This window comes from Balaenoptera borealis (assembly GCF_965194805.1).
Source record: "Balaenoptera borealis genome assembly, chromosome: 18".
Taxonomy (NCBI): Eukaryota; Metazoa; Chordata; class Mammalia; order Artiodactyla; family Balaenopteridae; genus Balaenoptera; species Balaenoptera borealis.
In genome coordinates, this window is record NC_138877.1 from 1,278,519 (window position 1) to 1,304,804 (window position 26,286).

The following is a 26,286-nucleotide window of genomic DNA, read 5'->3' on the forward strand; positions in this document are numbered from 1 at the left end:
GTTACCTCTACTATTGAATACAAAGTCTTCTCCAAAGTGATAAAAGTATCTTTTCCTGGTTAGTAGGAAACTATGTTTAACAAAATCATGAAATTGTAAGACTCCAAAGTGACCTTTGATTTTTGAGTATATTTATACCACGATTCATGTGCAGACAGTCTGTACGTGGCAGAGCTGCAGCACCGCCTAACTCTGGAAGGCACCAATCACGCTCCGTCCAGGAGCACCGATGGGAGATGTCAACTCTACAGCCCTGTGACGAACACAGTGAAGTGGAGAGCACCAATGCAGATAGCTACAAATAATCCGAACTGCTCTTTGATGATCAGTAACTGCTCTGTGTCACAACACATAAACGCATTTTCCCTTTTTATTACCGTTAACATGTTGGTAACCTCAGGTGGTGGAATTATGGGCGACTTTTCTGTTTTGTACTTTTCTGAAGTTCCTAAATTCCCTGTATTACTTTTTACCTGTTTTGTTTCTTAAGTCTCTACTTCTGAAATCACCCAATAAACAGGGAAAAGAGAGAGGACTCCCTTTCTGTGCACCTCTAGGGTGTAACTCTCAGCGGACAGACGGCAATACTAGCCGTCCTGCCTGCTGTGCCTGTCCCTCGAAACCCTGCTGCTTTCCTCTGTTCCCCCCGATTGTTTCAATCAAACAGAATTAAAAGAAACAATGGCAAGTGTTTCATAGAAGAGGCATGCCACCTATGTCCTATACCATCTGCCTCATCCCCAGCCCACAAATAAAACTGGAAATCAGGTACGTCCTCATTGAGTATCAGATTCAACCTCCCTTCCTTAATAACAATACTCTCCCACTGAATATTTTTAACGAATGGTCAACCCACTTCAGCCTGACGACATCTTTGACAGAAGAGCAACAACCCAAAGCAGCGGTTCTCATAGCATGATCCATAAACCCCTGGAGGTCTCCAGGACTCTTTCAGGGCATCCACCAAGCTCTAAGCTATTTTCAGAAATATTAAGACAGTACTTGCCTTTTTCACTGTGTTGACATATGTACTGATGCTGCAAAGGCAAAATAGAAACTTCCTGGAGACTTCATTCAAAAGCAGTATAGCAGCACCCACTGCGCTAGCAGTCACTGTGTTCATCACCACCATGTGCTCTCAGTTTAAAACCAAAATACAACAGTTTTGGGCTTCCCTGGTGGCGCAGTGGTTAAGAATCTGCCTGCTAATGCAGGGGACACGGGTTCGAGCCCCGGTCTGGGAAGATCCCACATGCCGTGGAGCAACTAAGCCCGTGAGCCACAACTGCTGAGCCTGCACTCCAGAGCCCATGAGCCACAACTACTGAAGCCCGCATGCCTGGAGCCCATGCTCTGCAACAAGAGAAGCCACCGCAATGAGAAGCCTGCGCACCGCAAAGAAAAGTAGCCCCCGCGCACCACAACTAGAGAAAGCCCACGCACAGCAACAAAGACCCAACGCAGCCAAAAATAAATAAATTAAACAATTTTTTTAAAAAACCTTAAAAAAAAAAGTTTTACTTAAGAATGTCCTAGATAAAGCAGCAAAAATTATTAAATTTTTAAGTTAAATTTTAAGCCTTGAGTACATGAACATTCTATAGGACAAAACGAGAAGTACGCATAAATCACTTCTGTCGTAAACCAAGACATGGGCTGTGAAATTTTTGAGCTATAAGCTCAACTAGAGGAACTTCCCTGGCAGTCCAGTGGTTAAGACTCCGAGCTTCCAATGCAGGGGGGTAGGGTGCCCTGGTCCAGAAACTAACATCCCACATGCCGCGTGGCGCAGACAAAAAAAAATCTGCTAAGCTCAACTAGACACTTCTTTCAGGGAACATCATTTTTACTTGAAAGAATGAACGACAAACCATGATGATTTAAACCTCAGTACTTGACAGGCATTTTCTCAAAGATGAAACAAGTGAGCCAGTTACTTCAAGGAAGCTGACAATATTTGTTGCCAATGATAAGATTTGAACTTCCAAGTAAAAATGAGAATGTTGGAAAACATGTCCATCACCATGAGCTTGACAACTTTATAATACTGTTATGATGAGATCTGTGGTAGTATTAATGGATATAAATTTTTATAAAGAAATATGTCAATATTTTAAAAACCTACATAACTCAGGGAACTATTTTCCAAATAACCAATGTATGATTTTAGCAAACCAAAGGTGATGAAAAATCCATTCAAAATGTCAAGATAATTAATGAAAGAATAAATAATCATAATAATTTACTACCAGGTTTATATAAAACATTTTGAAAGGTACAGTAAATGTTCAAAATGTATGTGTTAAGTTCAGGTATTTTTTATATTAAAAAAAATTATTGATCACTTGCAGTTAACTTAAATGTTGTTCCCAGAAAACATCACTTGAAAGTTTTACTTGTATAGAGAATGGGCTTGAGGACACGGGGAGTGGGAAAGAGAAGCTGGGACGAAGTGAGAGAGTGGCATGGACATATATACACTACAAATGTAAAACAGATAGCTAGTGGGAAGCAGCCGCATAGCACAGGGGGATCAGCTCGGTGCTTTGTGACCACCTAGAGGGGTGGGATAGGGAGGGTGGGAGGGAGACACAAGAGGGAGGAGATGTGGGGATATATGTATATGTATAGCTGATTCACTTTGTTATAAAGCAGAAACTGACACACCACTGTAAAGCAATTATACTCCAATAAAGATGTTAAAAAAAAAAAGTTTTACTTGTTTATTTTTGTCTTAAGCAAGGATAAATGCACAGTGCTTGCCAAGTAGAGTTTGATGATTAACTCCTGAGTTTCTGTGACTTCCTTCTGGAATCCCTGCTCTTGGGGTTATCTGAGAAATTAGATGATCTACCTATGACTTTATCTTTTAATGTGACCTTTCTCTATGCCATGTGCACCTGAGAGAGTAAGATGTCAGTAGAAACCCAGACTCTGGAGCTCAACAAACCTCACTCCAGGTGTGGAAATTAAATACAGGTTGGGTACAGCAAATAAAAGAGAGATTATTGTCATTCTACTTAGAACTGTATGATCCCAGAGTTTGAAGGAAACGTACACTCAGTTTATTCCAATCACTCATAGAATGCATAAAGGTATAATATAACATCCCATTGAGTGGTATGGTTTGTAATGACATTTATTTATTCATTTCACTTAATTTGATGTTTTAAATTGTGGAAGTAATTCTTGCTTATTTTGGCAACTCAAATAATTCGAAGTATAAAGTTAATAATCTGCATAAGTCAACATCTTCTTATAAAATCAATCCCTTGGAGTAACTATTATTAATATTCATGCACGATTTCACATCCTTTTTTATGCTTATACAAACGTCTACAGGCATACTCAAAATTACTTTCAAGAATAAATCATTCTGACCTTGAATGATTCTGACTTTCAGAAACTTCCTAAGATTTCATGATACTTTAGAAACTGAGACCTAGGGACTTTCCTGGTGGTCCAGTGGTAAAGAATCCACCTACCAATACAGGGGACGCGGGTTCGATCCCTACTCGGGACTAACATCCTGCATGCCACAGGGCAACTAAGCCCACATACCACAACTACTAAGCTCGCACACCTCAATGAGAGCCCTCACGCCCAGGAGCCTACACGCCACAGCTAGAGAGAGAAAAAAACCTGCACACCACAACTAGAGAGAAGCCCGAGTGCTGCAACGAAGAGCCCACGCACCACAACAAAGAAAAAAAGATCTCGCATGCCTCAACGAAGATCCCATGTGCCGCAACTAAGACCCGACGCAGCCAAATAAATAAAGAAAAAAAGAAACTGAGATCTATTTTAATTAATGCAATAATTATTTTTAATAATCTTTATTTTTAAAGAAAAAAATGCCAAGACATTCTAATATATTTTAATGTAATAGAGCATGAAAATTCATTAATATGATTTCAGATTCCATGTTGTGAATAATCACTAAGAAACGACCACTTGTTGAGTTTGGTGCAGTATCAAAGAAATAACCAAAGTTATTTGAAAAGCCTATTAAAATACTCCTCTCTCCTTTTTCCAATTACATGTCCATGTGAGGCTGGGTTTTTTTCACATACATCAACCAAAACAACATAACTGAAGAGATGGGAGGCAAAAGTAGATACGAGAATCAGCTGAGTTCTTTAAGCCAGAAGTTCAAGAGACTTTCAAAAACATTAAACAATGCAATTCTTCTCACTAGTTTTTTAGAAAAATTTTTTTCATTAAGAAATGTTATTAGGACTTCTCTGGTGGTGCAGTGGTTAAGAATCCGCCTGCCAATGCAGGGGACACAGGTTCGAGCCCTGGTACAGGAAGATCCCACGTGCCGTGGAGCAACTAAGTCTGTGCGCCACAACTAGTGAAGCCCGCTCAGCCTAGAGCCCATGCTCTACAAGAGAAGCCACCGCAATGAGAAGCCTGCGCACCGCAACAAAGAGTAGCCCCCGCTCGCCACAACTAGGGAAAGCCCGCACGCAGCAACGACGACCCAACGCAGCCAAAAAAAAAAAAGTTATTTATAGCATGTAATTGGTTATTATTTTAAATGAATTAGTTTTTAAATTTCTATCACAGTGAATATCAATAGCTGTAGCCCATATAACACAAGCTCTTTGGGGTCCTCAATAATTTAAGAGTGTTACAGGGTCCTGAAACCAAAAAATGTGAAAATGGCCCTAAAACAACTGTTTCTTAACTCCATGGAGGTAGTTCTCATATTAATAAGTTTGAAATCTGCTTCCTTATTGCTCTACCATAGTGCTATTTCTACCTTAAAAACTATCACAGGCTATTGTAAGTGATTTTCATTATTATTTTTATGTATTCCAAAAGGCACTCAATTATTTCAAGATACACACCACGTTCTCTATATTCTCTAAGATGAACATCCAAATTCCCTAAACCATTCTTCATTTGCTACAGTTCTCATCTCCAGCACTACCACCACTCGCCGAGTACCATCCAGCCACACTCTGCACATCCATTTGCCAATATCTTTTCTTTTTTGTATTCTCAGTGTCCAGCGCAACCTCTGAAGACAACAAGCACTTTACTGAATCAGTAAAGTGTGTCTCTTAAAAGGCAGCACCAAGAAGCAAACACACTGCTCCAGATCACTGTTTTTCAAACTGTGGGACATAATCCATTTTATCAGCAGACACAACAGATCATGAACGGCATTTTTTTTTAATGACATCGAATAGAATAAACAAAATAGAAAATATCCTTGTTACCTGCCAGGCACACCAATAAGAACTGATTCATGAAATTTCTTTGAAATTATGAGTCATCACTTAAAATGTTTTTGTTACTATGCGGCATGGTCAAAAAACTTTCAAAACTACTGCTCCAGATCACATTTCCACCGCTTTCCCCCACTGATAAGCACATCATGCTTTCTATTAACTGATCTAGCATACAAGAAGAAAACCGTCCTCTCCGACCACAGAAAGCATTTCTGGTATGGCTCTTCAGCTGAGCAGAACGGCTTCTACACATACTCACCTATATGACCCTGAGCAGTTTTTCATTCATCAGGCAGGGCTTGTAAACCAGTAGCCCTAGGCCAAATTCAGCTCTGGATCTTTTATTCTGCTGGGTCTTTTTTAAATTTTATTTTATAAATAAATATGAATGCCTTTAAGCAGGGCACACATGCTCCAGAATGGCACAGATCCCTCATTCCAATTATATTACACCACCACCATTCCACAGTTGTCTGCTTGGCTTCTTAAGAAATTGGAGTTTGCAACATATGATAGAGAAATGGTAGAAATAGCCTGTCAAACAGTGAAAGATAGGAAGTGTAGGTAACTGTCCATCGCTGTGCTAACCAAAGGTCTCGTGTAAGCACATAATACCTGGGAGTGTATGTTGCCCAGACACCATGGCGAGCAGCTTCTCCTGTTCCTCCATGAGCCTTTGCAGTTGCTCTAACTGTTGCCTCTTCAGTTGTTCCTGCTTCTTCTGTTGTACTTCTTTCAGCTTTTTAAACATAAAATTAACTTGATTAAACTAGCTTATTATTTCTTTATGGGCCTTTGCCCCTTACATTTATCTTGATCCCTCCCATCTCCCTTCTCATATCTTCTCTAATAAAGAGTTTCAAAGAGGGCTCTCTAGGGACTTCCCTGGTGGTCCAGTGGTTAAGACTCCGCGCTCCCAATGCAGGGGGCCCGGGTTCAATCCCTGGTCAGGGAACTAGATCCCGCATGCTGCAACTAAAGACCCTGCATGCCACAACTAAGACCTGGCACAGCCAAATAAATAAATAAAAATTTTTAAATTTTAAAAATTAAAATAAAAAAAAAGAGGGATCTCTAAGTAACTAAATCTGCCACCAAAACTCTAAACTCTCAACTAAGAAACAGAAAAAGTCACATGAATCCTTTGACTCTTAAAACAGGATAGGTATCAGTACATTTATAATCAACTTTTCCTCCCTAATATTTGGTCAACCATTTCCAATTCAGTTTTTACAAAATGAGGGAGAAACCTGAAGATGTTGTCGTAAGTGCTATATTTATATCTTACATATTAAACATGCTTTAATGTTTCATATCAAACAAAAGGCAAAATATGGTATCATGAGGCTTTCACAGTAAAGAGGAAGAAACAAAAAGACCTGGAACAGGTGACCTTCCATCGTACCTGCAATAACTGTGCGATAACACAGATACATATTAAGTCAAATCCCATTTTACCTGTTCAAGCTTCTTAAAAAGTGGGTCTTTATAAGCCACTTCTTTGAATTCACTCCCAGGATCTGAAATAAAGTCATTTTTGTTATCTTCCCAGTGTCCAGGAGCATGCTCACATGCCACTATTTGTGTTCCCTCTTTAGTTGAAGGAAAGACTCTCTGTGTTTCAGATTTATCTGTTTGTAACTTATAAGGGCTGTTGGGCTCCAACTTCTGTTCTTCATGAAGTGAATCTTCTTCACTTATAAAGCTGAAGCTATTTGAAAAATCTGTGGGTTTAATACGAGAGCTGGTAGAAATGTTCACATTTGCTCGCTTCTCTTCCTCTGCTTCCAAAATAGGAAATCCACGATTTAATATGACCCCAGCCCTAGAAGGACTGGTCATCCACTGGGTTAAGAAGTTCTGCCCACTGTTTAACTCTGAAGAGGTTGACATCAGGAACATTTTAGTCCAATGACACTACTGTATTTAAATAATGTAAAAGCTAGAAGAGATGTTAATTTCCAACACCTGTAGAAACAAGACAGCCAACAAAAATTATTAGTTAAAGCTATTCAACCCAAACCTCAACCTACTGAATACACCAAAACCTACTGAATACACCAAAACCTACTGAATATTTCTTACTGAAAAGTCTTATGAAAGACTTTAACTAGCAAAGCAATCGGGCAATAAGTTACATATTTTTAAAACGTCTTTAAAATATCCAAATTGAGGGGATCAAAACTCAAAGTTCCCTTCTGATTTAATCAGTTACTGATGAATTTACAGAAGCGCTCAATCAGTTGACCAAAAACTAAGGGAGCTAGAGCATCTTCTAAGTTATCTGATTACCAAAGGAAAAAGAGGCCGCTATCAATATCCACTTTAACCACTTGCATGCGTCTGACCCTAGTCCAGTACTGCTTCTTTGCCCAACCGGAAAACCCGTGTTCTCCCCAGTCCCAGAACAGAAGTCACCACCACCCCATGGCTTCACCGGGAACTGTCTGCTGCTGTCCATTACTCCTCTTCTCCCTTATAATCCCTTGCCCACCAGGCAGTCTCTCATCTGCATTCCTAGAGGTCTCTGACATCACTACTTTGGCAGTCATCTCATTATTAGTGCTATTTCGCTTCTGTGTTCATAACCTACCAAGCTCTGAGTCCCCTGAAGGAATCTGTATATTCACCACTGTCTAGCACCGTCCATCCCTGGGAGATAGAAGAAACTTGATAAACGTTTGCTAAAAGTAAGTTAAAATTAAATCAGAACTAAGGTTATACTGTTGAAAATAATTCAGTTTTATAAAGTATTGTTTGTGTTCATTCAACGTTCAACAATAATAATTTCATTGGTTCATAGCACGGGACAGCTATGCTGTATGAATCATACTCTAAAACAACCAAATTCCTAGTGTAACTCTGTGACTGTGCAACAGATAAGCAACTAACATTTATTGCGTTCTTACTCTGTGCCCAGTACTGTTGTAGGCACTGGGTAGACAGCAGTTAATAACTCAGAGTCTAGTGGGGAATACACACACAAAAGCCATGTGGGGGTAGGAGACTGCAAGTTTAGACGGGGTGGACAGAAAGGCCTCACTTAGAGGAAAAGCTAAGGACCCGGTGGAAGAGGTGCATGTGGTGCAGCTATGAGGGGCAGAATAAGAACCAGTCATCCAGACTTCATAACTCCCACCTGCAGGAAGCCCCCACCAATGCCCCATTCCTCCCGAAAACCACCAGTTCTCACAGCCCATCACCACTATCCACCTTGACTCCTCCAGGGTTCATGTCTTTACGTTTGGGAATCTATTTATGTCAGCGCCCTTCATCCCTGCCACGCTCATCTCCACGCATGTGCTTATCCTGTCTCCGTGTCCCAAGCATCCCAATGCCAAACACTCACTGTGCGTCACCAGCAAAGTCCGTTATTCTTCACCTCTTCTCTCGCCTTCCTGAGAACACTTCCTCCTATGGGGCCCGTACCCTTGGGACATGTATCTGCTTTATGGCTCTTTTTCAGACTTGGGCTATTCTCCCTTCCTCTACCATCAAAGTCCCCAATTTTGAACCTCGTATGATCAGACTATACAACCTACTACTCCCTTATTGTCTACCACAACGTACAGAGTTTACTGGGATCCTCTCCTTCATTCCTGAAAATTCTCTGGCTAAATAACTGGAAGAACAGAGATGCCATTAACTGAAATGGAGAAAACTGGGAATAAAACAAAACAAAAATGGCAGTGTGATTTGTTTTCTCACTGATATCACACTTTGAGAACCACAGCTATTACGGCATTTAAAAAAAAAAAAAAAACCTACTGCTATAGGCAACGACATGGATGAGAAAATTTGAATCAAAGTCTGACACGAATACTGTGTGATTCCATTTAGTATGAAGTTCGAGAATAGGCAAAATAAATGCACAGGTCCAGAAGTCAGAACCATGGTTGTCTAGGAAGCTGGTATTGCCTGGGAAGGGGTTTCTGCCTTCAGGGATGGTAGGGATGTTCTTTACCTGGGTGGTGACTACACTGGTATACATGTTTGGGCTGTACACTTAAGATGAAGGCACTCTGAGAACTCCCTGGCAGTCCAGTGGTTAGGACTCCGCACTCTCACTGCCAAGGGCCCAGGGTTCGATCCCTGGTTGGGGAACTAAGATCTGGCAAGCCACATGGTGTGGCCAAAAAAAAAAAAAAGATTAAGGGCTTCCCTGGTGGCGCAGTGGTTGAGAGTCTGCCTGCCAATGCAGGGGACACGGGTTCGAGCCCTGGTCTGGGAGGATCCCACATGCCGCAGAGCAGCTGGGCCCGTAAGCCACAGTTACTGAGCCTGCGCGTCTGGAGCCTGTGCTCCGCAACAAGTGAGGCTGCGGTGGTGAGAGGCCCGCGCACCGCGATGAAGAGTGGCCCCCACTTGCCACAACTAGAGAAAGCCCTCACACAGAAACGAGGACCCAACACAGCCATAAATAAATAAAAAAAAAAAAAAAAAAAAAAAAGAATGTGTTATTTAAAAAAAAAAAAAAAGATTAAGGCACTTTACTGGATATCTCTTACTCCTGAATAATTTTTTTAAACTGTGGTAAGCAAACTAATTCTAACTACTTTTGAGTTGGAAACCTATGTAAAAAAGGCAACAACTCTTCATCAGAATCAACCAAGTAACCTTGATTGAATTTAAATGACCTCGTCAGGAAACTCATGAAATCCAAATTTAGAACAAAGACAAGCTACAAGGTCATTCTGTAACACCAAAAAACAGAGAAGGAGGGGCTTCCCTGGTGGCACAGTGGTTGGGAATCCGCCTGCCAACGCAGGGGACACGGGTTCGTGCCCCGGTCTGGGAAGATCCCACATGCCACGGAGTGGCTAGGCCCGTGAGCCACAACTACTGAGCCGGCGCGTCTGGAGCCTGTGCTCCGCAACGGGAGAGGCCACCACAGTGAGAGGCCTGTGCACCGTGATGAAGAGTGGCCCCCGCTCGCCGCAACTGGAGAAAGCCCTTGCACAGAGACGAAGACCCAGCACAGCCAAAAATTAATTAATTAATTAATTTTTTTTTAAAAAGTAATAAGCTTTAAGAAAAAAAAAAAAAGAGAGAAGGTTTTTAAAAACAACAGAAAAGATCAATGAAACTAAAAGCTGGTTCCCTGAAAGGATAAACAAAATTGATAAACCACTTGCCAGACTCATCAAGAAAAAGAGGGACAGGGCCCAAATCGATAAAATCAGAAACGAGGGACTTCCCTGGTGGCGCAGTGGGTAAGAGTCTGCCTGCCAGTGCAGGGGACACGGGTTCAAGCCCTGGTCCGGGAGGATCCCATATGCCACGGAGCAACTAGGCCTGTGCACCACAACTACTGAGCCTGCGAGCCACAACTACTGAGCCCATGTGTCACAACTACCGAAGCCTGCGCACCTAGAGCCCGTGCTCTGCAACAAGAGAAGCCACCGCAATGAGAAACCCGTGCACCACAATTAAGAGTAGCCCCCGCTCACTGCAACTAGAGAAAGCCCACGCACGGCAGTGGAGACGCAATGCAGACAAAAATAAATAAATAAATAAATTTATTTTTAAAAAATTTAAAAAGAATGCATTACGTTCCTTAAAAAGAAAGAAAAAATGAAAGAGAAGTTACAACCAACACCACAGAAATACAAAAGATCATATGAGACTATTATGAGCAACTATATGCCAATAAAATAGACAACCTAGAAGAAACGGACAGATTCTTAGAAAGGTACAATAATCTCCCAAGACTAAGCTGGGAAGAAGTAGAAAATATGAACAGACCAATTACCAGTACTGAAACTGAATGAGTAACTAAAAAACTCCCAACAAGCGAGAGTCCAGAACCAGATGGCTTTACGGGTTAATTCTACCAAACACTGAGAGAAGAGTTAACGCCTACTGTTCTCAAACTATTCCAAAAAATTGCAGAGGGAGGAATACGTCTGAACTCATTCTATTTAAATGTGCCACCATCACCCTGATACCAAAACCAGACAAAGACATCACAAAAAAAAGAAAATCACAGATCAGTATCACTGATGAACATAGATGCAAAAATCCTCAACAAAATTCTAGCAAACAAACTCCAACAATACATTAAAAGGATCATACACCATGATCAGGTGGGATTTATCCCAGAGATGCAAGGATTTTTCAATATCTGCAAATCAATTAATGTGATACACCACATTAACAAATTGAAGAATAAAAACATTATGATCATCTCAGTAGATGCAGAAAAAACTTTTGATAAAATTCAACATTCATTTATGATAGAAACTCTTAGGAAATGGGCACAGAGGGAACATCCCTCAACATAACGAAGGCCATATATAACAAACCCATAGCTAACATCATACTCAATGGTGAAAAGCATTTTTTCTAAGATCAGGAACAAGAAAAGGATGCCCATTCTCACCACTTTTATTCAACATGGTTTTGAAGTCATAACCACAGCAATCAGAGAAGAAAAAGAAAAGGAATCCAAATAGGAAAAGAAGTAAAACTGTCACTGTTTGCAAATGACATGATGCTATACACAGAAAATCCTAAAGATGCTACCAAAAAACTACTAGAGCTCATCAATGGATTCAGTAAATTTGCTAAATACAAAATTAATACACAGAAATCTGCTGCATTTCTATACACTTACAATGAAATGTCAGAAGGAGAAATTAAGGAAACAACCCCACTTGCCATCACATAAAAAAATGAAATACCTATGAATAAACCTACCTAAGGGGCAAAAGACCAGTACTTCAAAAACTATAATACACTGATGAAAGAAAATGAAGACAACACAAAAAGATGCAAAGATATACTGTGTTCTTGGACTGAAAGAATCAATATTGCTAAAATGACCATACTACCCAAGGCAATCTACAGATTCAATGCAATCCCTATCAAATTATCAATGGCATTTTTCACAGAAGTAGAATAAAAAAATTTTAATTTGTATGGAAGCACAAAAAAACCCGAATAGCCAAAAGAATATTGAGAGAGAACAACAGAGCTGGAGAAATCACACGCCCTGATTTCAGACTATATTACAAAGCTACAGTAATCAAGACAGTATGGCACTGGCACAAAAACAGACATACAGATTAATGGAACAGGATAGACAGCCCAGAAATAAACCCACACACTTATGGTCAATTAATCTATGACAAAGGAGGCAAGAATACACAATGGAGAAAAGACAGTCTCTTCAATAAGTGGCGCTGGTAAAACTGGACGGCTACATGTAAAAGAATGAGATTAGAACATTCTGTAAGACCATATACAAAAATAAATTCTAAATGGATTAAAGACCTAAATATAAGACCAGATACTACAAAACTCCCTGCTTAACATCAGTAATCATCAGGGAAATGCAAATCAAAACCACAATGAGGTATCACCTCACACCAGTCAAAATAGCATCATTAAAAAGTCTACAAATAATGAATGTTGAAGAAGGTGTGAAAATGGAACCCTCCTACACTGTTGGTGGGAATGTAAGTTAGTGCAGCCACTATGGAGAACAGTAAAGAAGCTCCTTAAAAAACTAACAGTAGAGCTACCATATGATCCAGCCATCCCACTTCTGGGCATATATTCACAGAAAACCCTAATTCTAGAAGATACATGCACCCCAATGTTCATAGCAGCACTATTTACAGTAGCCAAGACATGGACGCAACCTAAATGTCCACTGACAAATGAATAAAGAAGATGTGGTACATATATACAATGGAGTAGTAGCCATAAAACAAAATGGAAAATTGCCATTTGCAGCAACATGGATGGACCTAGAGATGACCATATTCAGTGAAGTCAGACAGAGAAAGACAAATATCATATGATATAACTTACATGTGGAATCTAAAAAAAAAAAAAAAAAAGATACAAATGAACTCATTTACAAAACAGAAACAGACTCACAGACACAGAAAACACTTATGGTTACCAAAGTAGATTGGCAGGGGGTGGGGGTGAGAGGCATAAATCAGAAGTTTAGGATTAACAGATACACACTACTAAACATAAAACAGGTAAACAACAAGGATCTGCTGTACAGCACAGGGAACTCTACTCAATATCTTGTAATAACCTATAAAGGAAAAAACCTGAAAAAGAATATGTATGTACGTATAATTGAATCACTTTGCTGTACACTTGAAACACAACATTGTAAATTAACTGTACTCCAATTAAAACAAAACAAAACAAAAAACTAGCAAAGTTCCCTACTAGACTGGCAAGCGCAAGCATCGTTGTGATGCAGCACTCAGACGTCTGCATCTAAAACAGAGCAGGACCCTATGGTCCCTGCCCCCCATGTCCTCAGCCTGCCTTTTTGTCTGTGGAAAAACTTTAGCCAAAGAATAAGTTTAACCAGAGAAGTGAGAAAATGCAGAAGCAAAGAAAAGCAGTCAAACAGGACAAAACAATAATAGTTTAGTCATTAAGCAAAGGCAAGGCACTTTAGCTCCTTCTCAAGGGCTGTAGCTAATATCCTGAGCCCTCTCCGGTGGGCTGTCTTGCAGATACTGAAACCCCCATCAGGTGGGAGAAGTGAACTACATTAACTGTAGCCATGACAAAAGCTGCCGCAATTCTAAGAACTGGCCTCAAGAAAATGGGAACAAACCGACTTTGGAACCGAAGATTAACTACTTAAAACAGTCAAGATGACGCTGGCCAGAGCACCGCATGACCAGCTTCAAGATGCCTGTCCGAGCTGCCTGCGCTGCTTCCACGTGGGCCCCTCCCGCCGCCCATAACAGCTCTTGACCCACGACTGTCGACTGTCGCCGGGGAGGGCGGGGGAGGGGAGCCGGCCTTTGGACAGGAGTCGCCCTCCCCGCTCCCGGCACCCAAAAGAAAGCAAACTTTCCTTTCCACCAGCCTTGCCTCTTCACTGGCTTTTGAGTAGGAGCATCCGGAACTCACTTTCGGTAACACATCTCTCGCCCACGTGAAAAAGAAACCTCCCCTGCTTCATTTCAGCTTCATCACTATGATCCTAGAGGTATATTTACTGTCAGCATGACGCACAGAAATACAATTCCACCTTAACCCGTTACTTAAAATTGATGCTAAGGCCTTGGTAAAGGGAACATATACAGCAAAATGCCTAGAAAGGATTATTAGCAGGTGGACTCAGATCTTCCTGATATCAAAATCTGTTTGAAATGAACGGACAGCCTTGAAACCTCCAAAGACTGCCACGTAAACATTCTTTAAAGCAGCGGGGCGGGGGGGATGAATTCTCTACCTCGAGAGGCGGAAAGCGTAGACGCAAACTATTCAAAGCCTCCCTCAGGCCTTGAGAAGTAACTGGTCGCTGAGGAAGGTGACTTACCGGTCTCCCAAAGTACACGTCCTTGAAAGCCACCAACCCACAGCAAAGCTTTCAAACCCGAAGCTTTGCAAGACCGCACCTGCCGGCAGGCAGACCGGCCCTGACCAGCAGGAAGGTGACGCACCGACGCGCTCCTCGCGCAGCTGCGGCCCCGCGCCTCCGCGCAGCAGCTCAGGGCGCGGCCGAGACCACAAGCGGCGGGAGCCCGCGAGAAGCCGCCGCGGAACAGCGCTCGCAGGCCCGACACTGACCCAGAGGTCCCCCCGCCGCCCGGCGCCGCTCCCCGCGCGCCCCACCGTCCCTCGTGGATGCAGGGCGACGAACACACCAGCTCCTCCGGTCCTCCCCACCCCCACCCCAACCCCGCCACGAAGTCCCGCTCCGCGGCCCCAGCCTCTCAGTCCACTCACGCCAGGACCCGAGCCGTCGTCGTCGCCGCCGCTACCCTTACAAACCACCCGCCACAGCCTCCGCGGCCAGCCCGGCTCCGCCCGGGCCCGAGGGCTCCTGGGAAATGTAGTTCCCACCTGCCCCTCTGCGCTTGCGAGAGCGCGTAGCCGGACTCACGCAAACTACCACTCCCGGCGACCCGGCGTTCCACGTTACTAGGCGCTCACGGCCCGGCGTCTTCCGCCCGGGCGCGGGCAAGGGGTGGTGGTGGCGGGCGGAGACGCGGGGGGAAACAGTTCCCGGAGAGAACTTCCGGGACAGACCGAGCCCCTCCCCTACCATTCAAAACTTCGGCTGGCCCCCTCGCGGTTGGGGCGGGGGCGTCTGTCTAGTTCCGCGTCTTTTGTTTTTTGTTTTTGTCTTCTGTGCCACGAGTGACCAAGTAAAAGAAAAAAGGACAGTCGGCCACACTCTTTGATGAGTCAAAGGTAACCTTGTGATGAATTCACTCCTAAAGTAGCTATCGCTCGTCTTTTCTGCCTAATGCGTATTTGGCTCTGCGCCCATTAGGTAATAAAGCCTAATTTTATTTTGTTTATTTTTTATTAAAATAAACCTAGTTCTGTTTTGAACACTAAAGTGCAAAACTCAAAAACCGTTTTCTTAATTGCCACTGCAGATGCAGACACTGCAGGTTACCATTGTGTACACATCCGGGCTTTGTGTCTGTTTAAATAAATATTTAAAGAAAGCAAATGAAGTGCTATTTGTAACAACCGGTACAGTCTAAGAAATGAACTACTGTTACTAAGTCGAAGCTTGTATTGCTTGCGCCGCAGGAGAGGCCAATAATCCCAAAAAGCAGTACTTGGGGCAAGGACTAACGACTCTATTCGGAAAGCCCGCAGACCGAGTAGATGGTGGGCTCGTGCCCCTAAGGAACCATCTTGCCTGAGTTAGAATTCAGGCTCCTTTTATACTCAAAGGGTCGTAAAGTCAAACATCTCCTGGTTCCCATCAGCCTCTGGAGGGGATGGGTTAATTTCTTCCTCCCTGCAGTCATTCATTCACAGGTGAGCCTGGTCAGGAGGTTTGTGAGCTAAACAAAGGTATTTTAGCTTAATGCTCATTACCTGGCAGGCAGGGTTCCCAGAGATGGGCCATTGTGTATAACTTAAGCTTACAGGCAACATCCCTTTAGTGATTCACTTGTAATAGAATACAGAAGGTTCTTTCCTATTACAGTCCCCCACTGTCAATGTCCATTCCACAATCTTGTGGAAAAGAAACGAATACCATTCTGCTGAACGGAGGTGACGAATATTCCTTAGAATCTTTAGTCAGTCCTTTTTACCCACAGCTATTTGAACCCAATGAAACTTAGCACTTGTTGTCTAATTTGTAACTGAACTTGGGGTTTTGGTTCCACTTCCAGTACATATGCTAGGTTCCTGTATTTCTCTGGACAAAATTAAACAAATTGATTGCTCCTTCTCCAGTGGAATTCCCATCTACTTCGGTTGGATGGGCAGACCTGTTGGAGGTAAACTCATGAATAGTATAAGCGCCCGAAGTTTTAATGTGATTGGCCACTGCTAGCTCTTTAGCATTATAGATTCTCCTGCTTGGGCACACACCTGCAATGGCCTGCCATACAGTATTCTAAAGGGGCTTAATTTAAGCCTGCTTCTGGGAGCCACTGATCAGGAGCAAGACAAGGTTGTCCACTCTCACCACTATTATTCAACATAGTTTTGGAAGTTTTAGCCACAGCGATCAGAGAAGAAAAAGAAAAAGAATCCAAATCGGAAAAGAAGTAAAGCTGTCACTGTTTGCAGATGACATGATACTATACATAGAAAATCCTAAAGATGCTACGAAAAAGCTACTAGAGCTTATCAACGAATTTGGTAAAGTAGCAGGATACAAAATTAATGCACAGAAATCTCTTCCGTTCCTATACACTAATAATGAAAAATCTGAAAGCGAAATTAAGGAAACACTCCCATTTACCACTGCAACAAAAAGAATAAAATACCTAGGAATAAACCTACCTAAGGAGACAAAAGACCTGTATGCAGAAAACTGTAAGACACTGATGAAAGAAATTAAAAATGACAAAAACAGATAGAGAGATATACCATGTTCTTGGATTGGAAGAAACAACATTGTGAAAATGACTATACTACCCAAAGCAATCTACAGATTCAATGCAATCCCTATCAAACTACCAATGGCATTTTTCACAGAACTAGAACAAAAACTTTCACAATTTGTATGGAAACACAAAAGACCCCAAATAACCAAAGCAATCTTGAGAAAGAAAAACGGAGCTGGAGGAATCAGGCTCCCAGACTTCAGACTATACTACAAAGCTACAGTAATCAAGGCAGTATGGTACTGGCAGAAAAACAGAAATATAGATCAATGGAACAGGATAGAAAGCCCAGAGATAAATCCACGCACATATGGTCACCTTATCTTTGATAAAGGAGGCAAGAATATACAATGGAGAAAAGATAGCCGCTTCAGTAAGTGGTGCTGGGAAAACTGGACAGCTACATGTGAAAGAATGAAATTAGAACACTCCCTAACACCATACACAAAAATAAACTCAAAATGGATTAAAGACCTAGATGTAAGGCCAGACACTATAAAACTCTTAGAGGAAAACATAGGCAGAACACTCTATGAGATAAATCACAGCAAGATCCTTTTTGACCCACCTCCTAGAGAAATGGAAATAAAAATAAACAAATGGAACCTAGTGAAACTTAAAAGCTTTGCACAGCAGAGGAAACCATAAACAAGACGAAAAGACAACCCTCAGAATGGGAGAAAATATTTGAAAACAAAGCAACTGACAAAGGATTAATCTCCAAAATTTACAAGCAGCTCGTGCAGCTCAATATCAAAAAAACAACCCAATCCAAAAATGGGCAGAAGACCTAATTAGACATTTCTCCAAAGAAGATATACAGATTGCCAACAAACACATGAAAGGATGCTCAACATCACTAATCATTAGAGAAATGCAAATCAAAACTACAGTGAGGTATCACCTCACACCAGTCAGAATGGCCATCATCAAAAAATCTACAAACAATAAATGCTGGAGAGGGTGTGGAGAGAAGGGAACTCTCTTGCACTGTTGGTGGGAATGTAAATTGATACAACCACTATAGAGAACAGTATGGAGGTTCCTTTAAAAACTAAAAATAGAACTACCATATGACCCAGCAATCCCACTACTGGGCATATACCCTGAGAAAACCATAATTCAAAGAGTCATGTACCACAATGTTCATTGCAGCTCTACAATAGCCAGGACATGGAAGCAACTTAAGTGTCCATCAACAGGTGAATGGATAAAGAAGATGTGGCATATATATACAATGGAATATTACTCATCCATAAAAAGAAACGAAATTGAGTTACTTGCAGTGAGGTGGATGGACCTAGAGACTGTCATACAGAGTGAAGTAAGTCAGAAAGAGAAAACTACCATATACTAACACATATATATGGAATCTAAAATTTAAAAAAAGAAAATGGATCTGAAGAACCTAGGAGCAGGACAGGAATAAAGATGCAGACGTAGAGAATGGACCTGAGGACACTGGGAGGGCAAAGGGTAAGCTGGGACGAAGTGAGAGAGTGGCATGGACATATATACACTACCAAATGTAAAATAGATAGCTAGTGGGAAGCAGCCGCATAGCACAGGGAGATCAGCTCGGTGGTTTGTGACCACCTAGAGGGGTGGGATAGGGAGGGTGGGAGGGAGACGCAAGAGGGAGGAGATATGGGGATATATGTATATGTATAGCTGATTCACTTTGTTATAAAGCAGAAACTAACACATCATTGTAAAGCAATTATACTCCAATAAAGATGTTAAAAAAAAAAAATCTTATTGGTGAAAAAAAATGTTTTCCAAGAATGCTTAATGATACAATATTAAAGATAAAATGCTGACATAAAATGCAAGATAGATATTATGAATATAGTATGGTTTCAATTTTGATAATCCTATATTCCATTACAATACATACATATAGAAAAAAGCCTGGAAGAAAAAGCAAAACAGGAACCCTAGTTTTGAGATTATTTTGTTATTGTTACACAGTTCTGTATCTTCAGTATTTTCTGAGGTGAACATGAACTACTTTTCTATTAGAAAATATTTTTTAAAGACCAGGTCAGAGGACTTAGTAACTCACCCAGGACAAATCTGAATCCAGAGGTGGGTCTGAGCAGCCATGCTGGCTTCAGCCTGCCTTGTCCAGCACAGGCCGGGCATATGACACAGACTCTTCTGAAAACGGTGAAAGATTCATTACAGAGTTTTGTTTGTTTATTTTTTTGTTTTTTAACTGTTGGGCATTGAGAGCAAGATAGATTAACCTACATAGCGTAGTCTAATATCTTTCACAGTATCTATCATCATTCCCATCTACACACTGATAATTTTGAATCAATTTGAATGTAAAAGACAATCAATACCTATGAAGTTAATAAATATTAATGTGAAGGAAAGGCAGAGTTAAATCAAGGGACTTCCATTTAACCAGACCTCATAAGAAAAAAGAAGTGTGGAGCCCTCGTTCGTTAATTTTTTGGGCGGATACTACATCTTGGGTGGGATACACAAGTGTGGGTAGGGTAGGGGGAAGGGTCCTGGGCAGAAGGAACAGCTGTGTGAAGGCCCTGAGGGTTTTGCCAACCTGAAGAAAAAGCCACCTCGGCCAGAATGAGGCTGGGGAGAGGCCAGGCCTTGAACCATGATAGGAAATATGAATTTCATTTGGAACATAATTTTCAAAATAAAAAGGTTGCTCATGCTTCAGTGTGGAGAAGAGATGAGGGGCAGAGAGGAGAGACAGTCAGGGCTCTGCTGCTGGGTGGAGGGCCGGGGCCAAAGGGATGGGGACAGGACCTGGCTCCCGGGGGTGGAGGGGCAGTCAAGGGCCGAAGCCCAGGATGGAGCCCCGGCGGTGGCTGTCCAGGAGGGGGCTCTGCATGTCGGGAACGTGCTGGGACGCAGTGGACCTTCTGCCCTACACTGGGGGTTGTCTGCACACAGATGGCATTTAGGGCCTCACATGGGCACTACTGCCCAGCAAGGGCCTAGGGTGGGACTACAGCCAGGGGAACCCGGTGGTCAAGGGTTAAGAGGCCGTGTGGAGAGAGACAGCTGCTCGCTGACCCTCCTTAAACCAGTGGGACCCACCGCCCTTCAGGAAACACCAGCTTACTGTGGGCAAGCTGCTAGAACAGACTCCAGGTTCAAAGACCGACAAAGAGCTACTGTGAATTAAACCCAGTATCTCACCATTCATTAGTTTATTGTTTCTTTTTATATATATATACATTTATTTATTTATTTATTTATTTATTTATTTTTGGCCGCGTTGGGTCTTCGTTGTTGTGCGCGGGCTTTCTCTAGTTGTGGCGAGCAGGTGCTACTCTTCATTGCGGTGCGCGGGCTTCTCATTGTGGTGGCTTCTCTTGTTGTGGAGCACAGGCTCTAGGTGCGTGGGCTTCAGTAGTTGTGGCACACGGGCTCAGTAGTTGTGGCTCATGGGCTCTAGAGCGCAGGCTCAGTAGTTGTTGTGCATGGGCTTAGTTGCTCCGCCGCACGTGGGATCTGCCCGGACCAGGATCTGCCCGGACCAGGAACTGCCCGGACCAGTTCTGGAGCTGCTCTCTGCGCAGACAACACACACAAGCACACAGCTCTGTTTCAGCCACAGATGCAGCACAGCAGACACGGTCTGCACTTGCTTTTCCACTTCACGATTTATCTGAGAGATCATTCCTCACCGTCACATATCGAGCTGCTTCCTTTGTTATAGTAGCTGGTGTGCACATTTCAGATGTTTATGTACATTGGAAAATAATGTCCAAAAAGATTGCACTCACAGTATGTGAGAGTTTCTAAAAATGAGAGACCATGTTGTCATTCTCTACCCAGAAAATGAACTGAGAACAGGCATGAATTATTCATCCATCCACAGAAATGGTGAGTCAGGTAAGTAAGGAAAGCTGTGTAAGGGAAGAATATACAATTCTGCCTAAAATATAGGTAAACTGGGACATTCTGTTTCTGATATTCATAGGCAAACTATTAAATACCAGAGAAGCACCCAGCACCCAGCTGGAGTTGAATGTGCTTCACAGAACAAATCAGGCTTCCTGTAGGCAAACCCCAGGGCTATGGTCCAGGATGGGGCAGGCTGGGCCAGCCCCGCCAATGACCCACAGAGGGGAGAGCAGCGTACAGGGGCAGGCCCTGCATTTGCAGGCCTGGGTCTAATGACTGTGGACTTCAATTTTTACTTCTTACGGTGAGGTGGTTAGATGGTAAATCAATTATGGTGTATCCATATCCGTACTCTGTTGATTTTTTTAAACTTTTATGTAACTAGAAATTGTCATTCATAAGAGTTTTAGAAATCTGAAAAAAAATTATTACAAATGGGGTGAGAAACAGGTAGAAATAATTTATTTAAATTTTGTTTTTAACTAATGCATAATGAATTGATTTTTTCTTAGTGTACACATGTAATCTTAGACAATGCTGATGTTCTGAGCCAGTATCAACTGAAGTCTATCCAAAAGACCCATATTTATATTGCAAACCCAGATTTTATATGGGAATCTATCAAAGAAAGGAGACTGGTGGACATAAAGAATTACGATCCCTGTAAGTCACTGGATGTCGCACCAACTCCTGATCAAAAGGCAGGCAGGGCTTCCCTGGTGGCACAGTGGTTGAGAATCTGCCTGCCAATGCAGGGGACACGGGTTCAAGCCCTGGTCTGGGAAGATCCCACATGCCACGGAGCAACTTGGCCCGTGAGCCACAACTACTGAGCCTGCGCGTCTGGAGCCTGTGCTCCGCTACAAGAGAGGCCGCGATAGTGAGAGGCCCGCACACCGCGATGAAGAGTGGCCCCCGCTTGCCACAACTAGAGAAAGCCCTCGCACAGAAACAAAGACCCAACACAGCCATAAATAAATAAGTAAATAAATTTAAAAAAAAAAAAAAAGGCAGGCAGCTCTGGTAAGTATTTCATATCAAGTGCTTAATGTATTAGAGGTTCTATAGTAAATATTTTGGTTTGTCAACGATATTATAGACAAAGGATTGTCCAGAAATACTATGAAAATAAGTAGTCTTATTATTATTTCAGAAAATGGGCAGCAAACTAGTGAGGGACAAAAGACTACTTTAGCAATAGAAATAGATTTCTCAGTATTCAGTCTGGTGTGGTCAGATTCAAAATGACTACAAAAACACTCATAATCTCAGAAAACCTGAAGTGTAATTGTTTTTTACTCTATGCAAAATTTTATTGCAGTCATACAAAGGTTACATTAGGTCAAATACAACAAATACTATGATGCAATTTTACATTTATTAAACTACAGTTCAAAGCTTAAATTTACACATTGTATATACACTAAACATATCTACTGAAGTCACACTGTTCTTCCACTGACATTTGATATATCTGAGTGAAAGACATTAACTTTACAGACTTTTTAACATGAACCCTTAATATAAAACTGTGCACTAGGACTTCCCTGGTGGCGCAGTGGTTGAGAATCTGCCTGCCAATGCAGGGGACACGGATTTGAGCCCTGGTCTGGGAAGATCCCACATGCCACAGAGCAACTGGGCTTGTGAGCCACAGCTACCGAGCCTGCGCGTCTGGAGCCTGTGCTCCGCAACAAGAGAGGCTGCGATAGTGAGAGGCCCGCGCACCGCGATGAAGAATGGCCCCCACTCGCCACAACTAGAGAAAGCCCTCTCACAGAAACGAAGACCCAACACAGCTAAAAATAAATAAATAAATAAATAAATTTATTTTTTTAAAAAAAAACTGTGTACTACTTGTATGTAAATGGTTTAATGGGGAACCCAGTTAATGGGCTTCCATTGCCACTCAGTCATCCATTTTGTTGCATATTTTATTTTAAATGCTTAAGGGGTAGGGCAAACTGGTAAGTTTAAATCTGGATACATTACCTAAATCTCCCAATTACCCCCAGTGAATTATAGATGAAAGCTGATATCATCTGGTTCCAAATACCTATTACTAATAGTCTTTGTTTCCAAGAGAATTAACAGAATAAGATTGTTCACATTTTTTCCACACTGGAACGTAGACCAGACAAGCTTCCCCTGCAACTTCAGATCTAAAGAAGTGTTAACACCTGTTTAAGCTTCAGTGGAGAAGCTGTCTTGTAGCCTCGGCCGAGTGAACGAAGGCACAAAGAAGAAGCTTTCATCATTGTGTCTGATGTGATTCCAGCATCCTGCATCTCATGCCAATCACTGAATAACATCATGTAATAAATGGCTGGCCTGTGAATAATAATTAAAAGCATATGGTTCATGGAAAGAATTTGCTCCCGTGTTATCAGAGAAAAGCCAATCTCCCACATACAAGAAGAAGAGAGTTTTCCACAATTTGATCAACCTCATCACAGGATGGACCGCAAGGGCTGCTTGTGAACATCTTCCTTGTATTTCTTTTGAATGGGATGGTATTTAAGTCCTTAGACAGTTTACTTGCAACATAGCCATAAACAACATCATTCATATAGTACATGAAGGCTGGTTCATCACTTCTGGTTTTTCTATTCCAGAGAAAAATGTATCATTTTCAACAACTTTCCTTGCAATGATGTTAACAGCAAATGTAAATGCAGAAGACACACAGTATCTTCCAGGTCCTGAAGTTATCTTAACGCCAGATCCTTCAGGAAAGTGGACATCAAGCAAAGGGCTGGCAACATGATTAACCTCTTCCAGCTGAAGTTTGTTCCTGTGACGTCCCCACCAACGTCTAACATGTTCATCGTGGAGCCAAGTTCTCCAGCCATGTCACACACACCGAGCATCTGATAGACCGTGGGCGTATACCTGAGATTCTTTGCAGACCCTTGAAACATGAAATTTAACCCCAATTTTTTTTTATAATATATTATCTCATTTATTTTTATTTATTTATTTTATTATTATTTTTTTTTTATTTGGCTGTGCGGGGTCTTAGTTGCGGCCTGCGGGATCTTCAGTTGCAGCATGCAAACTCTTAGTTGTGGCATGTGGGATCTAGTTCCCTGACCAGGGATTGAACCCGGGCCCCCTGCATTGGGAGCGCAGAGTCTTAGCCACTGGACCACCAGGGAAGTCCCCTTAACCCCAGTGATTTAGACATCAAGTTCCTTAGCACCTTCCAAAAACATGCCTACTGATCTTCAAGGTAGTGCCACACTTCATGTTACAGTGTTCACCTCCAGTATTACCTTCTGCTGCCATAGGTAGTAAGGCCCTAAGGGAAGGGGAAGAAGATGGCCCAGCTGCTCTACATCAGCAGCAGCACACGTGGAGCCTACAGAGTGTAGAGGTGTGTGGATGTTGCCAGCACCCCCAGATCCAGGACAGATGAACCAAGTGAACCTAATGAAATACAGTCTTGGCATTTGCGTGATGGTGTGCAGTTTTCTTCAATTCAGCTTCATCGTCACATGTCATGATATTCACTCCAACTTTTGCTGCATACTTTATCTGGGATGCTTACTTGCAAGTACTTGTGTAAATTATGTTTTCTGAAGATACACCCAATTCTGGCACTGCAGCCATGTCAGTTTTACTGGAACAAAGCAAGTCCAGATCCAAGAGCTGCCAAGATCTCAAGTACAGCTGGAGTGGAGTGGCACTTTACCACGTAGGATGGCTTTATCTGAGCCACTTTGTTCTGCCACTGACTGCGTTTCTTCACAGTCTTTCCAAGATCTCCCACAAAAAAATGCACTTTCTCCTGTCAAGGTATGTTCATAAACAGTCATCAGTGACATTTGCAAGGTGTGTTCCTTCATCCGACAGGCCAGCTGAGCAGTTCGCATTGCACATCTCAGCCATGTTGCAGAAAGCTGAGAGTCATAACCCAGGCAGAACAAGAGACAGGCCACTAAGCCTTCTGTCTGGGTCCTTAAAATATGCAGCCCAACAGACAAGCTAGGAGATGACCCCACTCTCAGCTGGGTTCCCAACGTGGCTCGCCATTGATGTCAGACTGCTCTCTGCACAGCACTTCTCCTTGGCCTCTGGGTGGTTGTGTGCTTGGTCAGAAAGCTCACCTTGAGATAATAGCCCAATGCATCTTCTCTTTTTTTGGTGGAATTTTTAAAGAGGGGTGTGGTTGCCTTGAGCAGAAACACCCAGGGCGGCTGGGGGGCGCCCAGGCCTGTGGAGAGAGACAGCGTGGGTCACGCATGCACCACACTAGCTGCGCTCTCCAGTAGAAACCTGTCTCCTTTATAAACCCAAATTTTAGTTTGGAATCTGGCCCAAACGAAAGCCTTTGGACATAGAGAAAGGCACTCCTCGTCAAAAGTCAAGCAGTTTTTGCAAATCAAAACCACAACAAGGTATCACCTCACACCAGTCAGAATGGCCATCATCGAAAAGTCTATAAATAACAAATGCTGGAGAGGGTGTGGAGAAAAGGGAACCCTCCTACACTGTTGGTGGGAATGTAAATTGACACGGCCACTATGGAGAACAGTAAGGAGGTTCCTTAAAAAACTAAAAATAGAGTTGACATATGATCCAGCAATGGATTTCACTGCTTGATCTTTATCAGAAGAAAATATAAACGTTAATTGGAAAACGTACATGCACCCAGGTGTTCATAGCAGCACTATTTACAATAACCAAGACATGGAAGCAACCAAAGTGTCCATCAACAGACAAATGGATAAAGAAGATGTGGTGCATGTATACAATGGAATACTACTGGACCATAAAAAATAATAAAATTCTGCCAATTGCAGCAACGTGGATGGGCCTGGAGGGTATTATACTCAGCGAAATAATTCAGACAGAGAAAGGCAAATACTGTATGTTTCCACTTATATGTGGAATGTAAAAAGTAAAACAAACAGAATGAAGATAACAAAACAGAAATAGACTCACAGATACAGAGAATCAACTAGTGGTTACCAATGTGGAAAAGGAAGGGGGCAGGGGCAGGGTAAGGGTAGGGGATTAAGAGGAGCAAACTACTATGTATAAAGTAAATAAGCAACAAGATGTATCATACAGCACAGGGAATATAGCCATTATTTTGTAATAACTTTAAATGGAGTATAATGTGTAATAATATTGAATCACTATGTCATACACCTGAAATGAATATAATATTGTAGATCAACTATACTTCAATTTAAAAAGTCAGGCAAGGGACTTCCCTGGTGGTCCAGTGGTTAAGACTCTGCCTTCCAGTGCAAGGGGTGTGGGTTTGATCCCTGGTTGGGGAACTAAGA

At 42.2% G+C, this 26,286-nt stretch overlaps 2 protein-coding genes and 1 pseudogene across 9 annotated transcripts in view; 1 reads left to right on the forward strand and 2 right to left on the reverse strand.

Moving 5' to 3' along the window:
• The window catches only part of CPAP (centrosome assembly and centriole elongation protein), a 61,509-nt gene extending 46,442 nt beyond the window's left edge, over positions 1–15,067 (reverse strand). Inside the window, exons 1-4 of one of the 7 annotated variants that reach the window (XM_082364900.1) lie at positions 14,964–15,051; positions 7,681–7,895; positions 6,702–7,211; positions 5,859–5,982 (exon numbers count right to left, since the gene is read on the reverse strand). In XM_082364900.1, the coding sequence (XP_082221026.1) occupies positions 5,859–5,982; positions 6,702–7,145 (568 nt within the window). In that variant the 5' untranslated portion in view covers positions 7,146–7,211; positions 7,681–7,895; positions 14,964–15,051. Of the gene's footprint in view, positions 1–4,852; positions 5,821–5,858; positions 5,983–6,701; positions 7,212–7,680; positions 7,896–14,466; positions 14,489–14,553; positions 14,923–14,963 lie in introns of those variants that run through there. The other 6 variants (XM_082364901.1, XM_082364904.1, XM_082364899.1 and 3 more) reach the window with 6 other exon arrangements.
• A 229-nt stretch (positions 15,068–15,296) lies between these two features.
• Positions 15,297–26,286, forward strand: part of PARP4 (poly(ADP-ribose) polymerase family member 4) — a 33,135-nt gene continuing 22,145 nt past the window's right edge. Inside the window, 1 exon segment of the mRNA XM_082364976.1 lies at positions 15,297–15,431. Coding sequence (XP_082221102.1) covers positions 15,421–15,431 — 11 coding nt within the window. The 5' untranslated portion in view covers positions 15,297–15,420.
• LOC309615383 (antizyme inhibitor 1 pseudogene) lies at positions 23,174–24,880 on the reverse strand (annotated as a pseudogene). The gene is made up of 3 exons: positions 24,431–24,880; positions 24,175–24,286; positions 23,174–23,932 (listed from the first exon to the last, which is right to left on the reverse strand). The product of its transcript is annotated as an antizyme inhibitor 1 pseudogene (transcript).